The sequence below is a fragment of the Bubalus kerabau genome, chromosome X (genome assembly GCF_029407905.1).
Source record: "Bubalus kerabau isolate K-KA32 ecotype Philippines breed swamp buffalo chromosome X, PCC_UOA_SB_1v2, whole genome shotgun sequence".
In the NCBI taxonomy this organism is placed as follows: Eukaryota; Metazoa; Chordata; class Mammalia; order Artiodactyla; family Bovidae; genus Bubalus; species Bubalus kerabau.
The window spans coordinates 71,997,383-72,016,233 of NC_073647.1; the positions used below are offsets into that span (position 1 = coordinate 71,997,383).

Consider the following 18,851-nt stretch of genomic DNA (forward strand, 5'->3'; position numbering starts at 1 on the left):
ATGACTGAGGTGACTTAGCATGCATGCATGCACTATCAAATGAGAAATGGTGACAAATGTGAAGGAAAAGAACATTTTACATGTGTCACTTCCAAAACAGTGGTTGGTAGAGTCCCCTTCCCCAGCTTTCTAATATGGAGGTGTGGATGATAGATTGGAGGCAAAGACGTAAACTGCCACCTTTATTCTTGCCAGAAGTTTTCTTCTTTCTTGACAAAATTTTCATCTGACAAAATGTCCTGCTGAGAGTTGGGGTAATCTACCGGCCAGCTTTATATTTATACTTGGTTGACAGAGTGCTGGCAGTGTGCTAGATCAGACTCTTTGTCAGACATTCTGAACTGCTTGCAGACAGGAACTATGCCTTGTATCTCTGTGTGTGCTCCAAATCCCAGCGTGGACAAACTAATGCAGACTTCAGGTGGTAGGTCCTTTTATTACAGTCTCATTTTATACCTTAGCAGTGCTTCAAGTGGTATGTATTCTCATTTCCATTTTTAAAGATGAGAAAACAGGTTTAATGAAGGGTGTGTGTGTGTGTGTGTGTGTGAGAGAGAGAGAGATAGAGTTAGTGTAAAGCTCTCTTCTTTAAAAATACTCCTGTCTGCTCCCCGCCCCTCGCTGCTGCCAAAATCCATGACCATAGTCACATAACTTCTCAGTGGCTGTGACCCTGATACAGTTGGTTCCCTTCCTTCAGGGAACTGGATGCCACCCAGCCCTTTCACAGATTGGCCCAGGCTCTGTTCCTTCCAAGTTGTCTGGATAAGTTTTAAGACAACCAGGTTATCTATCCTGTTCTAAAAGTTTCTGGGATTGAGGTCAAGGTAGCAGCGTTATCCTGCCCTAAATTGAGTCAGAGGAAGAGGACTTCCATGGCTCCCCCATTGGGTCATGTCTCTCTGTACTCACTGCCCTTCTTCCCTGCTCTTCCAGCTTGTGTCTTGGGCTGGGCTCTGGCCAGGGAACAGAGTTAGCCTTGCATACGTATCCTGGGGGAGCATTTCTGTGTCTGACGTGGTGTTAGGCACTATGGGGAGTGGTGGCAGATGAAGATCTTCAAAAGACAAAGCGGGAGACAAAAGGTAAGATTGGCTACAAACAAAATCTTTGGAACCAGACAGTTCTGATTCAAGGCCTGACTTTTCCTTATTTAGTTGTGTGACCTTAGGCAAGTACTTAACCTTTCCTTAGCTCAGTTTCCTCATGTTTAAACAGAGGTGGGGTGGGGTGCGGTGGGGAACTGCACTTACCTCACAGGATTGCTATGAGGAATACATGAATATGGGGCTTCCCAGGTGTATTAGTGCTAAGGAGTCCGCCTGTCAATGCAGGAGATGTGAGTTTAATCCCTGGATTTGGAGGATCCCCTGGAGGAGGAGATGGTAACCCACTCCCGTATTCTTGCCTGAAAAATCCCATGGACTGAGGAGCCTGGTGGGCTGCAGTCCATGGGGCTGCAAGAGTTGGACATGACTTGGGTGAATGAGCATGGGCACGCTCACACACACACACACGAATATAGTGTTAGGCATCTAGTGAATCACTCAGTAAAGAATAGCTGCTGCCATTATTATTATTAATATCATTGTCTTTGTCATCATCATCACTACTACTACTATTACTAATTACAACAGAAAGGAGTGATCAGTGTATAGTACCAGTATGTGCAAATAGCTTTCAGAAAAGGAATGATCATTTGGGGTGGATGTTATTCAGGAACTCTCTGGAGGAGATAGAAGTGGAATGAAATATGCCAGGAAGGGCAAATATGAAAGTGGAAGGCTGAACTAAAGTGGAGTGGGGACAAAAAGAAGGAAGAAACCCAACATCTGGCATACTTGGACTCTGCTACTAGCTCACTTGTCTTTCCAGCCATTTTTGCCGCCATGTAGGCATGCTTTATTACTACTTGCCGTTGAGATGTGGTAGTCAGAAGGGGGACTTGTTCCCGGCTGCTCTGGCTGGGATTTAGAAGGTGTCTGTGCCCTTGTGAGTCTGAGTGAACTCCGGGAGTTGGTGATGGACAGGGAGGCCTGGCGTGCTGTGATTCATGGGGTCGCAAAGAGTCGGACACGACTGAGCAACTGATCTGATCTGATCTGTGCCATTGTGGCACAATTGACCTGGGTCCTAAGTCTGCAACATGATTGGTAGGTTTAAAGCCTAGTTTTTATCAGCTTCCCTAAGCGTGTTGGTTTCACACTCCCCAACTTTACAAAAGACTGCTTGATTAACCACAAGGCAGATGAATGGATTGATAATGGGAGAGAGATCTGTATAGACACATAACACTTGTGTCTATCAGCCTGGTCATACCCTTCCTGAAAGCAAGGTTCCTGAAGCCAAATTACACAGGGGCTTGATAACCTAAAATCAGAACATAACAGAATTGAAGGGTCTTACCAGAGAGACCATGTAGGTACATCACACCTTTGTATTGACAAGAACATGGGTCCTTTTCTCTTTCCACTGCTGGAAAAAACATCAATGATGGATTTTCTCTTGGATGTTTCTGTTTTGTAATTCCATACAAACACTGTGTGTGCTAAGACCATGTTATTCTCCTGAGTTCCTTTTTCATCTTCCTCATAAGATTTGGAAAATACCCACTTCTCGCCAGCAGTATAGTTAGAGTGATTTCTTCTCATTGAGTGCTCTTTTTGACTTTGCTTCCAAATTCTGGATGTTTCCAAGCAGGGCCACCACAAATGGCTATGCACTGCACAACCCTAGGAGAGGGTGCCATTCACATAGACTAGAATTGAATGGCGCCACTAGGGTTGTGCAGTGCACAACCTACACACCTATACTCGGTGGCCCTGACATAATGCAACGCCAGCTTGCTTCGTCTCCAGAAGGTTTTCGGGAGAAGGAGAGACTAGCAGTTTGGAACCATTCTCAGGAACTTAGTAAAGGGGTCTTGAAGCTGTGAACTGCTGCTTTAACTAGGAAAAAAAGAGAGAAGTGCAGTTGTGGCTTTGAGAGGATTATCATCTGGAAGTGGGAACCATCATGTGGAAGGACTACTTACCTTCATTCTTACAGTAAATAAAGTTTTGAAGGCCTACTATATGTGGGTTGAAGGATGGGGAAAGATTTGCATAGGAGGGAGCATTTGAACAGGGTCTTGTATAAAACAGAATATGTATTAATAAATATGAATTGTGAGGAGAGAATTCCAGGGAAAAGGACCAGCAAGGGGAAAGACAAACTGCATGGGGTATATGGATAGTGGTAAATAATTCAGTTTGGTTTGCTAGAAAGGCTCGTGAAAAAGGATAGTGAACAATAAAGCTGGTTGTTGGGTGGGGGAAGTCAAATGAGGATGGGGAAGGGGAGGGACTGGAATGCCTAATTAAGGAGTTTGGACTTTATTCAACAAGGAATAAGGAGCCATCTGAGGTTTTTTTAAAAAATAGTTTATTGAGATATACTTCATTATCATATAGTTCATCCACTTAAAGTGTTTAATCAATGATTTTTAGTATATTCACAGGTATGTGTACCCATTTCCACAGTCAAATTAGAACATTTTCATCAACTCAAAAAGAAGCTCCATACCATTTAGCCATCACTCCCCTACCTGTTCTTCCCCCATGCCCCCATGCCTAAGCAATGACTGCTCTGCTTTCTGCTTCTATATACTTGCCTATTCTGGACATTTCGGAGATGGAGTCATATAATATATAGTCTACTTTGACTGGCTTCTTGTTCTTAGTATAATGTTTTTAAGGTTCATCCATGTCATAGCATGTGTAAGAACTTCATTCCTTTCTATGACCAAACAATATTCCATTGTATAGGTATACCGCATTTCGTTCATCTGTTCGTTCATCCATTGATGAGTATTTGGGTGGTTTCCACCTTCCGGCTACTATGAGTAATGCTGCTACGAACATCCATGTATCTATGTATAAGTTTTTTTTTCCCCAATTTATTTGGCTACACCAGGTCTTTGTTGCTGCATGTGGGATCTTAGTTCTCTGACCAGGAATTGAACCCAGGCCCCCTGCATTGGGAGTGCAGAGTCTTAGCCACTGGACCACCAGGGAAGTCCCCATGTATACATTTTTCTGTGAACATTTCTCTTGGGTATGTATATAGGAGTAGAGTCACTGGGTCCTATGATAACTCTGTGTTTAACTTTTTGAGGAAATGCCAAACTGTTTTCGCATATTGGGGCACCATGTTCCATCCTAACTTGCAGTGTATGAGGTTCCCAATTACTCTGCATCATCATGAATACTTGTTGATTGTCTTTTTTATTTTAGCCTTTCTCATGTGTGTGAAGTGGTCTCTCACTGTAGGTTTGATTTCCATTTCCCTAATGACTAATGATATTGAGTACCTTTTCATGTGCATATTGGCCATTCATGTGTCTTCTTTGGAAGAAATGTCTATTCAAATCCTTAGCCCACTTTTGAACTTGATAGTTTGTCTTTTTATTATTAGAGTTTTGAGAGCTATTTATGTATTCTGCATAATAGAGCCTTGTGAGAGACAAGATTTGCAATAATTTTCTCCCATTCTTTGAGTTGTCTTTTTGCTTTCTTGATAGTATGCTTTGAAGCACAAAGTATTTTAATTTTCATTAAGTCCAGTTTACCTATATTTTGTGGCTCTTGCTTTTGGTGTCACATCTAAGACTCCATTGCCAAATTGGGATCATGAAGGTTTACCATTATGTTTAATTTTAAGAGTTCTGTAGTTTTTGCTTTTTTATTTAGGCCTTTGATTGATTTTGTTTTGATTCTGTAAGATGATTGTGAGGTAGGGGTCCAAAGGTCATTCTTATACATGTGGAAATCCAGTTGTCCCAGGACCGTTTGTTGAAGAGACTTTTCTTATTGAATAGTCTTGGTCCCCATGTTGAAAATCAACTGGGAGGGTTTATTTTGGGATTTGTTTGAATTCTTTCCATTAGTCTATCCTTATGCCAGCACCACTGTGTCTTTATTGCTGTTGCTTTGTAGTAAGTTTTGAAATCAGGTAGTGTGGGTCTTCCTATTTATTCTTCTTTTCAAGATTGCTCTATCTATTTGGGATACCTTGCAATTCCCTCTGAACTTTAGTGTTAGCTTCTCAGATTGTGTAAGGATGTCAGTTGAGATTTTGCTAGAGATTGTGTTGAATGTATCATCTGAAATTTGTGAGGTGTATAACATGATCAGTGCTCTGTTTTTTTCTTTCTTTTTAGTTTATTTTGGCTGCACTAATTGTTTACTGCAGCGCACAGGCTCCTCCTTGCTGTGCATGGGCTTTTCTCTAGCTGTGGCAAGAAGGGGATAATTCTAGTTGTGGTGCACGGGCTTCTCATTGAAGTGGCTTCTCTTGTTGCAGAAGGTTCTCTTTTTGTGGAACACAGGCTCTAGGGTGCTCAGGCTCAGTAGTTGTGTCACGTGGGCTTAGCTGTCAGATGGGCTTGGTTGCCCCATGGCATGTGGGATCTTAATTCCTGGACCAGGGATCAAACCCGTGTCCCTAGCAGGTGAATTCTTAAGCACTAGACCACCAGGGAAGTCCCAGGGTTGTGTTTAAGAAGAGGAAACTGGCAACACTGTATGAAATGGAGTGAAGGAGGAGACACTGGAGGCCTCGAGATCAGATAGGAAAACTGTTGCAGTAGTTGAAGAAAATGAATAGGGACTCACCCTGCTTATTTAACTTCTGTGCAGAGTACATCATGAGAAATGCTGGGCTGGAAGAAGCACAAGCTGGAATCAAGATTGCCGGGAGAAATATCAATAACCCCAGATATGCAGATGACACCACCCTTGTGGCAGAAAGTGAAGAAGACCTAAAAAGCCTCTTGATGAAAGTGAAAGAGGAGAGTGAAAAAGTTGGCTTAAAGCTCAATGTTCAGAAAACTAAGATCATGGGATCTGATCCTATCACTTCATGGCAGGTAGATGGGGAAACAGTGGAAACAGTGTCAGACTTTATTTTTTGGGGCTCCAAAATCACTGCAGGTAGTGATTGCAGCCATGAAGTTAAAAGACACTTACTCCTCGGAAGGACAGTTATGACCAACCTAGATAGCATATTAAAAAGCAGACATTACTTTGCCAACAAATGTCCATCTAGTCAAGGCTATGGTTTTTCCAGTGGTCATGTATAGATGTGAGAGTTGGACTGTGAAGAAAGCTGAGTGCCAAAGAATTGATGCTTTTGAACTGTGGTGTTGGAGAAGACTCTTGAGAGTCCATTGGACAGCAAGGAGATCCAACCAGTCCATCCTACAGTGAATCAGTCCTGGGTATTCACTGGAAGGACTGATGCTGAAGCTGAAACTCCAACACTTTGGCCACCTCATGCGAAGAGTTGACTCATTGGAAAAGATTCTGATGCTGGGAGGGATTGGGGGCAGGAGAAGAAGGGGACGACAGAGCATGAGATGGCTGGATGGCATCACTGACTCGATGGACATGAGTCTGAGTGAACTCTAGGAGTTGGTGATGGACAGGGAGGCCTTATGTGCTGTGATTCATGGGGTCACAAAGAGTCGGACACGACTGAGCGACTGAATTGAACTGAAACTAGGAAATGATAACAAGGATGAATTTGAGATATATTGAAAAGGTTAAAATGTCAAGGTGACAGGACTTCGGGCGTGACTACATATGGGGCCTGAGAAAGAAGGGCAGCATCAAAGATAGCTCTGGGGTTTGAGGACAGGCTAATTGATTGGATAATAGTACTTAAAAAAAAAACAACTTTGAATTTTATTTTTATTAACATTTTTATTGAAGTGTAGTTGATTTACAATGTTGTGTTAGTTTCTATTATACAGCACAGTGATTCAGTTATCTGTGTGTGTGTGTATATATATATATACACACACACACACACATATATATAGTTAGGTTCTTTGCATTATAGGTTATTTTTGTTGTTTAGTTGTTATGTCTAATTCTTTGGAACCCCATGTACTTTAGCCTGCCAGGCTCCACTGTCCACGGGATTCTCCAGGCAAGAATACTGGAGTGAGTTGCCATTTCCTTTTCCAGAGTATCTTCCTGACCCAGGGATCGAAGCTTCATCTCCTGCTTGAAAGGCGGATTCTTTACCACTGAGCCACCAGGGAAGCCCTTATAGGTTATTACAAGATATTGAATATAGTTCCCTATGTTATATAGTAGAACCTTGTTTATTTTGTAGATAGTAGCGTGTAAAAACTTTATATTTCAAAATTAGTTTACAAAAGAATTGTAAAGATACTGCAGAGAATTTCTGTATCCCCTTCCATCAGCTTCCCTTAATGTTAATATCTTGTATTCAGTTCAGTTCAGTCGCTCAGTTGTGCCCAACTCTTTGTTACCCCATGAATCGCAGCACGCAAGGCCTCCCTGTCCATCACCAACTCCTGGAGTTCACTCAAACTTATGTCCATCGAGTCGGTGATGCCATCCAGCCATCTCATCCTCTGTCGTCCCCTTCTCCTCCTGCCCCCAATCCCTCCCAGCATCAGGGTCTTTTCCAATGAGTCAACTCTTCGCATGAGGTGGCCAAAGTGTTGGAGTTTCAGCTTCAGCATCAGTCCTTCCAATGAACACCCAGGACTGATCTCCTTTAGGATGGACTGATTGGATCTCCTTGCAGTCCAAGGGACTCTCAAGAGTCTTCTCCAACACCACAGTTCAAAAGCATCAATTCTTTGGTGCTCAGCTTTCTTCACAGTCTAACTCTCACATCCATACATGACCACTGGAAAAACCATAGCCTTGACTAGATGGACCTTTGTTGGCAAAGTAATGTTTCTGCTTTTGAATATGCTATCTAGGTTGGTCATAACTGTCCTTCCAAGGAGTAAGCGTCTTTTAACTTTATGGCTGCAATCACCATCTGCAGTGATTTTGGAGCCCAAGGAAATAAAGTCTGACACTGTTTCCACTGTTTCCCTATCTATTTGCCATGAAGTGATGGGACCAGATCCCATGATCTTAGTTTTCTGATGTTGAGCTTTAGGCCAACTTTTTCACTCTCCTCTTTCACTTTCATCAAGAGGCTTTTTAGTTCCTCTTCACTTTCTGCCATAAGGGTGGTGTCATCTGCGTGTCTGAGGTTATTGATATTTCTCCTGGCAATCTTGATTCCAGCTTGTGCTTCTTCCAGCCCAGCGTTTCTCATGACCATGATAAAATCTTTAAAACTGAGAAATTAGCATTGATACTTGAACTGAGCTATAGACTTTATTCTTATTTCACTGGTTTTTCCCACAAACATCTTTTGTCTGTTCCAGGATGGAATCCAGGATCCCACATTGCATTTGGTTGTTAGGTCGTCTTAATCTCCTCCATCCATGGCAATTTCTGTCTCCATCTTTTATTACCTTGTCAATATTGAAGAGTACGGGTCAGTTACTTTGTAAAGTGTTCTTTATTTGGACTTACCTGATTTTGTTGTTGTGATTAGATTTAAGTCATTGGGCAGAAATACCCCAGAAGTAATGTCATCCCCTTCTTGGTACATCATATCCGGGGGACATGATGATATGTGTTATTATTGGTGATGTTAATTAACTTTGATCTCTTCTTGTCATATTTTTCCACCAGAAAGTTACTATTTTCCCTTTGTAATTAACAAGTACTTTCCATGCAAAAATGATAATCTTGCATTACTCGTCAGCATCTACCAATGGTTCTTGCCTACACTTATTGCTGTACTGTTTATCTGATGTTAATTTTGTTTCCCTCATGCCTTCTGCCTTTATCAGATCAGTTGGAATTCTACTACTGGAACAGCTGTCCTTGTTCTTCCACTTTTTGAGGGAGCAGTTAGCAAGGAAAGAGGTTAGGGAAAGAAGATGGCAAGTTCAGATTTGGGCATGAGATACCTGTGTGCCATCTAGATGGAAATATCTAGAAAGCATTTATTATTTGCATCAAACAATAGTTGAGTTTAAGATGTTGGAGGCAAGCACCGTTATTCTTTTGTATTTTAGAATGTAGAAACTGAGGTTCAGGGTGAAAACCTGAGTCATAGTGGGAAATGAAACTAGCAAGGCAGCTGAGGGCCACATTGTTGAGAGCCCTGATTACCCAACAGACAACTTTGGGCTTTGTTCAGTGACTTATCTATGCCTGTTTAAAATTTGTCAGGAGGGAACAATTGATAATCCAATCCTAGCTCTCAGTCTATTATAGCATTTTGTGCAACCATAGGGAAACCATTTAATAGACCAAATTAAATAAAATCTAAGTACCTAATGCGGAGAAGGCAATGGCACCCCAATCCAGTACTTTTGCCTGGAAAATCCCATGGATGGAGGAGCCTGGTGGGCTGCAGTCCATGGGGTCGCTAGAGTCGGACATGACTGAGCGACTTCACTTTCACTTTTCACTTTCATGCATTGGAGAAGGAAATGGCAACCCACTCCAGTGTTCTTGCCTGGAGAATCCCAGGGATGGGGAAGCCTGGTGGGCTGCTGTCTCTGGGGTCGCACAGAGTCGGACACGACTGAAGCGATTTAACAGCAGCAGCAGCAGCAAGTACCTAATGAGTTGTAGAGGCCATTGGACAAAAAAAGAGGTTATCTGGAGTTATTGGAGAAGGCTTTGTGTGGGAACTAGAACTTGCTGTGGGCCTGGATGGAATTTGTAGTGAGTGGACAACAGAAAGGGCAACCAAGAAGGATGATGCTATCAGTAGCTCATATTTATTTTATTGCTTACAACATGCCAGGCACTGAACTAAGTGCTTCAAACATTTAATGCCCATATCCACCTTATGAGATAGTACTGATGTAACCCCTATTTGACAGATGAGGAAACTGCACCTTGAGTGTTTCACTATTCTCTCCTTGTAGGCAGCTGGACAAGGAAGCCAAATAACACATTAGCATATTATACTACAAGCAAGTGAAGAACTAGTGAATAAAACAAGTGAAGAACAAGTGAATAGAACAAGTGAAGTTGGATGAATTGGAAGTTTAATAGAAGCTTTTGCTGATGTAGCTCACAGTAAGGCTGGACTTTCTTTTGCGATCAGAATAATTATAGCTACTCTGTATTGAGTGCTAGCTATGTGCTAGACATTGTGCCAAGTGTTTTGCTTGCTTTATCTCATTTGATCCCCTCCAAAACCTCATGAGACATAGATGCTATTTTTATCCCTATTGTAGAGATAAAAATTCCTCCAGTCTCTCATCCAAGGTTACAGTGCTGGTGAGTGGCCGAAATCTATCTTAAGTCTAAAGCCCATACTATTCACCACTTAGCAATGCTCCCTAGCCCACTTCCGTTCTTTTAATAGGGGTGAATTTGGCACTGGGACAGAAAACTTGAGATTAACAAGCTAAGATTCCCTGGTCCCTGACTAGTACTTGGATGTGGAAACTGTCAAATATATTTGCCTCTGTGACTTTCTTTATTCTGTATCTCAGTGTTTGGTCAACCCCATTCTTTCTTTGGGGATAATTCAAACAGGTTACAAACTGGTCTTTCAAGTCTAGGAACATTCTTGCTTTAAAATGTATTTGCTATGTTTTAAATCCATTATATGTTGATTTTGAAGCCCAAGGGTTTGGCAGTAGGTGCTCTAATTTCCTTTTTGTCTAAATTCTTGAGAGAAGGCTCTTTGCCAGTTCCTTATACTGACAAAAAAGATTATTTCTCAGAAAGAAATAAGCCGAAAGAATTAATGGGAGGATAGAAGGGATCATGGGCTTCTCACGTGGCTCTGTGGTAAAGAATCCGCCTGCCAATCCAGGAGACGTAGGAGACATGGGTTTGATCCCTGGGTCAAGAAGATCCCCTGGAAGAAGAAATGGCTACCCACTCCAGTATTCTTGCCTGGAAAAGTCCATGGACAGAGGAGCCTGGTGGGCTTTAATTCATGAGGTCACAGAGCTGGACCTGACTGAGCGACTAAGCATGCACACAGGGGAAATGATGCTTTCTTTTGTTATTTGAAGCGTAAATAAGAGGTAGCCAAAAGAGGAAAGATGAGAAGGCCATTCTGGAAGAGTAGGATTAACAATAATGCAATTTTTGATTTGGAGATTTAAAATTTTAAAATATTATTAAAACAATTGGTGACTCTTTTTTTAATCCCAGGATTGTAAATAATTTTCAAAGTATGACATCAGAGACAGAAACCATGAAGGAAATATCTAATTTATATAAGTATATCTAATTACATAAAGATACAAAAACTTCCATACAAAACTGCCATGACTGGAGCTATGACAATGGCAACATGGGAAAAATATTTGCAATAAATGTCAAGTAGTCTGTATTAAATGGCATTAAAACATAAATAGCTTCTTATAATCCAATAAGAAAAAGAACATACCAGTTGAAAAATAGGCAAGGCCACAAAAGAAGAAATACGGCTGGGCAAACTCATGTTAAAAAATAGTTTAATATTTCTGGTAATCTGAGGCATGCACATTAAAGCAGTGAAGTGTGTGTGTGTGTGTGTGTGTGTGTGGTAGGGGAGTAAAGTTAATTTTCACTCTACCCTTCTAAATTTATGGCTTGAGATCCCCTTGTAATAAAAGAATAACAAGAGGAAAACAAATGGACTTTTGATACTTGTGTACCTCCTGTGTGTGTGGGAGAGACCCAGGAAAACGGAGTAACTCCCTGAAAGGGGCCCAAACTACCACCTTAAATACCATCTCCAGCTAAAGACAAAAGGGTGGAGGGAGCCAGTTCCTGGAGGTGACCAGGAGAGGCACAGTAAACAAGGGTAAGATTGTATGCAGATTTTAAGTTGCTGCCTTTTCTAGTCATAAGAGTTTCTAGAAATTCAGTCATTCTTCTCTTCCTTGTACAGAGAGGAGACACCCTTACAAATGCAGATTTTCTTTATAAATGCAAATGTCTCTTATGAATAGAATCTCTTCTACTTGATTTTCAGGGCTTCTCCTGTATCTGCTGCTTTTTTTTAAAAAAAAACAAGCTCAAAATAATTTTTATGACAAAGAGACATATTTGACGGTGGCAAATTCTGCTCCCTTTTAGTGTTTTGCCTTTTAAAACTGATAATGACCTCTTGGCCGGGCTGTAGCAGAAACACATTTCTCATATGTTGCTGGCAGGAGTACAAATTCTAAGACATTTTCTGGAAGGCAGTTTAGAATTGTAGGTTAAAAAGCCTTAAAATCCGTATTCCCTTTGAAGACCTAGAAATTCTCATTCTAATGAGAGACCAAATACGAAATGTTTAGTCACTAAGTCATGTGTGACTCTTTTGTGACCCCATGGGCTGTAGCCCACCAGGCTCCTCTGTCCATGGGATTTTCCAGGCAAGAATACTGGAGTGGGTTGCCAACTAAATGTAGACTACTACTACAAAATGTAGACTAAATAGTGAAGGACCTGAAAATTTAGATATAACTTACATGTGTGACAGGAAGAGATGGGTTGAGTAAATTGTTGCATATCCATATAGTTGAATAACATGAGGCTATTAGAAAATGAGATTATTGAAGCCTGTTTATGACATGGAATATGCTCAAGATACAGTTTAGGACAGTGCCCAAAGCCAGCAAGCTGAAGAGATCAGCAAGGTGAGTAGAGAAAGCCTCGCCTGCCTTGCTAAGGAGGTTGAGCTTTTCCTGTAATTACTGGCCAGCCATTAAAGGATTCTAAAGGAAAGATCAGAGATGCATTTTAGAGCAATCCCCCTTATCAGCAGTGTGTCTGGAGGCAAGAAACCAGTGAAAATCATTTCATCAGTCCAAGGAGAGAGAAGATGAGGCCCCATGAGTATTAACATTAGTGAATAAAACCCAAGACAGACTTTGGGTAGCCCAAGGATGGATCTTTGCTATGGTGGGTTATGTTTATAGGCATTCCTTTAAGAACCCCCAAATAGATGGGTGCTCTCCTAGGCGGTGGAGCCAAGAGAACTGGAGCTCGGCCTTGGAAGATTGTGTTGCAAGCCAAATGCCACTCTCCTGTCCCTCTCTCACTCTCTTTCCCTTTGATTTAGTTTTCTCATCCTGTCGCTGCTTAACCTGGCTAGCCCCTCAGTTAGGATGGTCTTGGTGACTGGCCATTCTTCCCGCCTACATTTCTCATAGTACTAACACTTCTTCCTATGAACAAAAATTATCTTCTTTCAGTGTTATGACCATGAGGGGTTAATGAATATGATATTGGGGTTGAGCAGAATTCGACAGGGAACAGGGTATTGATGCCAGTGAACCTGGGACTAATATGACCATGGAACAGAAACAAGAACAGGAAGTGGGACAAATGATGCTGAGAGCTTGGGTGGAGAAGGTGGGAACCTGGAACCAGAGTGTCTCAGAGGTAGAGGATCAGCTGGTACAGCTGCTGGTACCTAGATTATGTGCTTAGGAAAAAAATGGAATTTTCGAGTTTCTGGGCAAGATAATAGTCACTCTCTCCTGAAGAAGCTGAGAGAGTGTGGTTTTTTAATGGAACCTGCAGGTTTTTCCAGGAAAAACCAGCCCCAAAGGATTTCAGTTCTGTAAGGATTTGAGAATCTCCAGCACCCAGTAGATCAGAGAATGAAGCTGGTTGGATGTAATGTGAGCCTGTCTTTGGGGAATGCTGGACTCTGAAACCCATCTGTGTAAATATAATTTGCTGCCCAGGCAGGTCTGTGTTTTGAGATGTCTCAGCTTGTAAGGAGGAGATTGGAGGAGCTGTGTTGTGGTACAGATGTGAGGACCCTGGGGTGACTCCATGTGTGCTGTGGGAGTTGAGGGACAGGGCGAGAGTCTAAAGAAGAGAAGCCCCCATGAGGCTAGGACCATGTCAGGTGTGAGGTGAAAAGTGTTGAGAGTTTATTACAGGACCTGGGTTCTTGCCAGAAACCTCATCAGAGCCTTCCCCCTGGGTTTCTCCATCTGTAAAGTGGGATTTCATAACAAAGCCCTGCTTGCATCCCAGACAGTGGATCAATGGAAGGACATGGTAGCGTTTCTCTGTTACGCTCCCTGCTCTTTTCTTCAGATGCCTATCGGGGCAGATGGCAGCAAGAAGACAAAGTGCCACATCGGTGCTGGGATGTACTCAGATGCCTTCTCATCTTCCTGCCCTCCTTGTTTGCACTTCCAAGTATCCTCTCTTCCCACTCTATTTGCAGCTGAAGGGATAGTTTAGCTTTCCGTCTGCTAGGCTAAAACACATGCCAACAAAATTTGGAGGCCATTGGCAGCCAACCAAAGAAGAGAGCAGGGATATTTGGGCCAAGGCTGGGGGCCTTTGGGCCTCTGAATTAACATCTTATCTTCACTCTGATCCTTTGGTTGATGGTGATTATGGATGTGGTTCCAGCATGACAAAGCAGAGAGGTTTAGTGTCGTAAATCTAGGACGTTGCCAAAGGAGACCATGAGTTTACCGGAAAAGAAATAGGATGGGGTCGGGGTCCTTTTTCAAACCTGTTTTTTTTATATTCTCCATGTATCTGATTTTAAAAGTTGCTTGAAAAAGATACCCTCTATCCTGGTGTTGGGGATAGATAAGCAAGATGAGGAAAGCCAGGGTGTTGGTTGGAAATGACATGACCATAGGTGAGTAACTGTTGGAAAACTCACTTAAGAGTAAAGACTAGATGAGCTGCCTCGAAAGAAATCAGATCCGTGATTAAGCTGGGACTGGAGGCTTGCTTTCTTCAGGAGGTTTCTGGGCTTCCCCGTATAGGGACATCGGGGATCAGAACCAGCCAAATGGGGCAGTTACAGAGAAATTGCCCCTCCCTCTCCCAAGAATCTGCTTATTTCCTCTTGGCTGTGCGTATACAAAAGTTGGGAGGAGGGGGGGTGTGTTGCATTTTTGTGTCTCTGTTTTAGTGTGTCGGAAGTATCTAGGGTATTCCAGAAGCTCAGGAAGATTGCTAGCATGACTCTTAGGTGACTCCAGAAGTATTCTTTACAAGGTGCTTGGGGGCCCCTGTCTGCTTTCTGTATACTGTAGCTTCTGAGTGTAGCCTTTGATGGCCTGATGCTGGGTAACTATGTACAGCCTCCAACTTGATCCCTTGCCTAAGGTGAGTAACTTTGCTTCCGGGTCAGTGGTAAAGAATACCAGCTTGGTTTCTTTCTTGTACTGTTCTGATGAGTGGGGTGGGGAATTGGGGTTAAGTTCATGTTTGGGTGATTGAAATTCCAAGTTGACAGTCCTTATCCCAAACCATGAAGGTCAGATGTATTTCAGAAGTCTTGAGTTTTTTGGATTTTAGAAAGGCAATACTGAGAGTGTGGAGTGTTTTACAGACACTGCCAATGGGATCTGGGGCAGCACCCCCTAATCAAAGTACATTCTTATTGTGGAAAACGTATGAATACTCACCATAAATGGAATAAAGACAGTCTATAAAGAGCCTCAGCTCAGTTCAAGTCATGTATGCTACCAAATTAGTTTTTTTTAAAAAAAACCAAACCCCACATTCTGTTTCTTAGACCTTTTTGGATTTGGCGATTGCAGATAAAGGATTGTGGACCTGTAATTGTCATTGGGTTTGCACTTTTAATCAAATTGATCTACAGGGGAAAGTAACATTCTCAATGGATTTTTTCTTGGTGGGTTCTCTGATGAAGTATTGTGTGAGTGATGGACTCCCGGCTGTGTTCCTTTCAGGACCCTTTCTTCCCCATTCTTTCTCTTAGTCGCTGCAGGGATTCAGTATCTCTACTTAGAGTGATTTTCCTTAGAGTACCCTTTCCTTTTAAATGTAGATTCTGAGAGAACTGATGAACAGAATATAAAGAAGATACCCGGGACAAAGCCAAACTGGCCCATAATGCCAATGTCTATTCATAAATGCTCACCACAAGAGAGGAACACATAGCAATGATTTTGTAAATCTGCAACATTAAGTCACCGTAGGTGAAGTAACTCCATAAACATGAGTTTCATTCTTTGGTCAGTCTTTTGTCCTGCTGAATGTCTTTGATCAAACCTTGAGTACACCTGGCTGCTTAGAATAGTTGAATCTCCTAGGGCTTTTGTTAATATACACAGATTCCTGGAACCCCTGACTTATGGAATCAGCATTCCTCATGGGGGGAGCCCAGGAATTTGCACTTTGTACAACTCTGCAGGGCTTTCTTTGTCCCCCTTGAGCAAAGTCAAACAAGGTTTGACTTTGGTGCAGTCAAACTGCCACTGCTGTGGGTTTCTGAAGGCTGTAATAACCCAAGCCTAGTTTAAACCAAGGAGCATGGAACTGATGGTCTCTTAGAAGGATCAGGTTCTTTTTGTTTGGTTTGAGCAGGGAGAATAGAAGAGGAACCAACTAGTCAGGCTTTGAAACAAACCAATCAAATGTGGGGGAAGAAACATAATTTTCCCTCTACTCTTTTGGTTCCTGGCTGAGACACACACCCCCTCTTCCACAGTAAGATTAACAGGAGAAAAACAACGGAAGTTTAATAATATGTATACTTCCTGTATACATGGGGGAGACGCAGGAAAACGAACTCCCTGAAATGGCCCAAGCTACCACCTTAAATGCCATCTTTAGCTAAAGATAAACATGTTGGGTATTGGTTGAGAGGTAGGGGTGGAGGAGGCCAGTTCCTGGAGGTGACCAGGAAGAGTGCAGTAAACAAGGGTAAGGTTGTTACACAGATTTAAGTCCTTGCCTTCCCCCTTATTGAGAGACTATAAAGATTTAGCGTTATCCTTTTCTTAGAGGGAGACACCTGAACAAATGGAGATTTTCCGTATAAATGTAAATATATTGTACAGAAAGGTAACTTCTACAGTTTTCAGAGCTTTTCCTATGTCTGTTGTTTCTTAAAATCAGTCAGCCTAAAATAATCCTTGTGCCAAACAAACAAACTTTGGGGTAGCAAATTCGGCTCCCCTTCAAAATCAAAGGGAAATTAAGAGCCTGGGGGTGGCAAAATCAATAGGATTGCCAGATAAAAAACACAAGCTGTCCAGTTAACCTTGAATTTCGATAATGAATGATGTTTTAACACATGTATGTTCCATGGCATATCCAGGATATACCAATACTAAAACATTGTTCATTGTTTATCTGAAATTCAAATTTAACTTGGCATCCTGTGTTTTTGTTTGCTAAATCTGGCAAAGTTAGTTATTGATTAACCCACCTTCCCCCATGAGGGGCAAATCAGAGGGTATTTGTGTGCTTATCCTATGCTCAGAATCCATTCTTACTTGTCCTGGGTTAAAAACTCCTTATCCTGGCTACTTGTATCATACCAAAGTTGAAGTATTGAAAAATTGAGTGTTCTAGAGGATAAAAGGAAGTGAGGCTGAAACGGCTTAAGGAAAAGCTTTCCCCATCTCCTATGCTCCAAACAGTTACTTCTTCCACTCTCCATCCATCTCTTTCCTCTTTCCCCCACCTTCCCCATGACACACACAGCCAGGACAGGCACACGTAGATGCATGTACAAACGCAAACATGTTTAGAAAACCACTTGCTTGTCTTTTAAAGTTTTTTATATTATATATATATTTTTTCTCTGTAAGAGTTTGGTTATTTTATTGTTAGTAGCATTAGAATTAGCATTATTAAAGTAACACTGTCTCACTGTGTCCAGCATTTCTCATGATAACCAAACAATTTTTTTTCCATTGCAGATCTTTCTCCTGGCCTGCCCTCCATGTCCGGGAGCCATTGTCATCTTCAAGTAAGGGCAAATTGTTTTTCTGTTGCTGTTGCTGAATTGCTTTGTCTGCTTGGTAAAAAAGGATGGTGAACACATTGTGAGCACATTGAACTTGCAGTGCTATGTGTCTGGGCTTCCCAAGAGACAAATGTCTTCAAGGGTCCAATGAAACAGGGAGATGTTATATGTGGAGACTTAGCCTTTGTGCTTTTGGTAAGCTCTGGCAGATCCCTTTTCCCGATTCCTTGTGGTGATGGTTTATGGCCAAGACATGCTCCCACCCTCCTAAAGTTTCTCTTGAGAGCCTGCTGGGGCCAGACAGCCCTCCCCTACTCACAGAGCTTTGTACTGTGGTTCTCTTGTTCCACTGAGGATACTTTGAAGGCCTGTGTTCTTGTGTTTTTATCTTTTATTGCTCTTGTTGTTGTTAAAGTGCAAATTAAAGTGAGGAGAGAAAAATATCACCTTATTACAAGTCCTGACTTTCTTTAAAATAACAAGCATCCAAATCTATTAAAGTGTATTGCAGGCAAATCGTGTTTGTCTGAAGGCAAGTTTACTTAAATGAAATTCTCAAGAGTCCTGGAAGCCTCATGTGAACCAGGAGTTGTGACCATTTCGCTTATCAAACCTTTTATTAGAGTTGCTAATGAGAAGCTAAATCGATCCAATTAATTTCATCTCTTTCCTCCTTCCCCAGCCCCCATTTTGGAGCTGTTTCTGAGCAGGGAAATGGCCCCAAACCAGAGGGAGGGGGCAAAAAGTAGAGAGCCCAGCAGATCCTTGGATAATTGAGAGTGGCATAAATGACTTTCTGATTTACTAAGTCATTAAAGTGTGAGGTAGGGGAAAATATACCCCATTTGTTGCTTCAAATAGCTCCTTGGAATAGCCACTTAGTCTCTTGCCTTAGGTGAATAACTTTCTGCTGGAGGGGTAATGGGTCCCAATTTCATAAGTCTCTTACTTGGACAGCTCCTAAGGAAAAAGGGGTATTTAACCCTGTTTCTTTCCCTTGATTTCCCAAAATGGGGTCAGTCTTTCAGTGCAATGTTTTAAAACTAACATTTATTGGTTTTTATTTCATTATTATGGGAGTTGTAATTCTCATTACAGAAAATGTAAAAACACACACAAAAAGAAAATAAACACTATCACTAATCCTACCAAGAAATTATTTTGGTTACTGCCCTCTTTTTTTTTTAAACAAGCAGAGACCATATTTTGCTTTTGTTTTGTTTTCTTTTTTACTGTATCCTTCTAAACTTTATTCAATTTAT

At 41.7% G+C, this 18,851-nt stretch overlaps 1 protein-coding gene and 1 non-coding gene across 31 annotated transcripts in view; one reads left to right on the forward strand and one right to left on the reverse strand.

Annotated features, from left to right (window-relative positions):
* The window catches only part of TMEM164 (transmembrane protein 164), a 178,398-nt gene that overhangs the window by 54,943 nt on the left and 104,604 nt on the right, over window positions 1-18,851 (forward strand). For 26 of the 30 annotated variants that reach the window (XM_055564837.1, XM_055564864.1, XM_055564869.1 and 23 more), the window contains one exon: window positions 17,543-17,592. The exons of the other annotated variants lie outside the window; for them this stretch is intronic. In XM_055564837.1, the coding sequence (XP_055420812.1) occupies window positions 17,543-17,592 (50 nt within the window). Of the gene's footprint in view, window positions 1-17,542; window positions 17,593-18,851 lie in introns of those variants that run through there. 30 annotated transcript variants of the gene reach the window in all.
* On the reverse strand, window positions 3,983-4,055 carry TRNAG-CCC (transfer RNA glycine (anticodon CCC)). Its single transcript has one exon. It is a non-coding gene; the product is annotated as a tRNA-Gly (tRNA).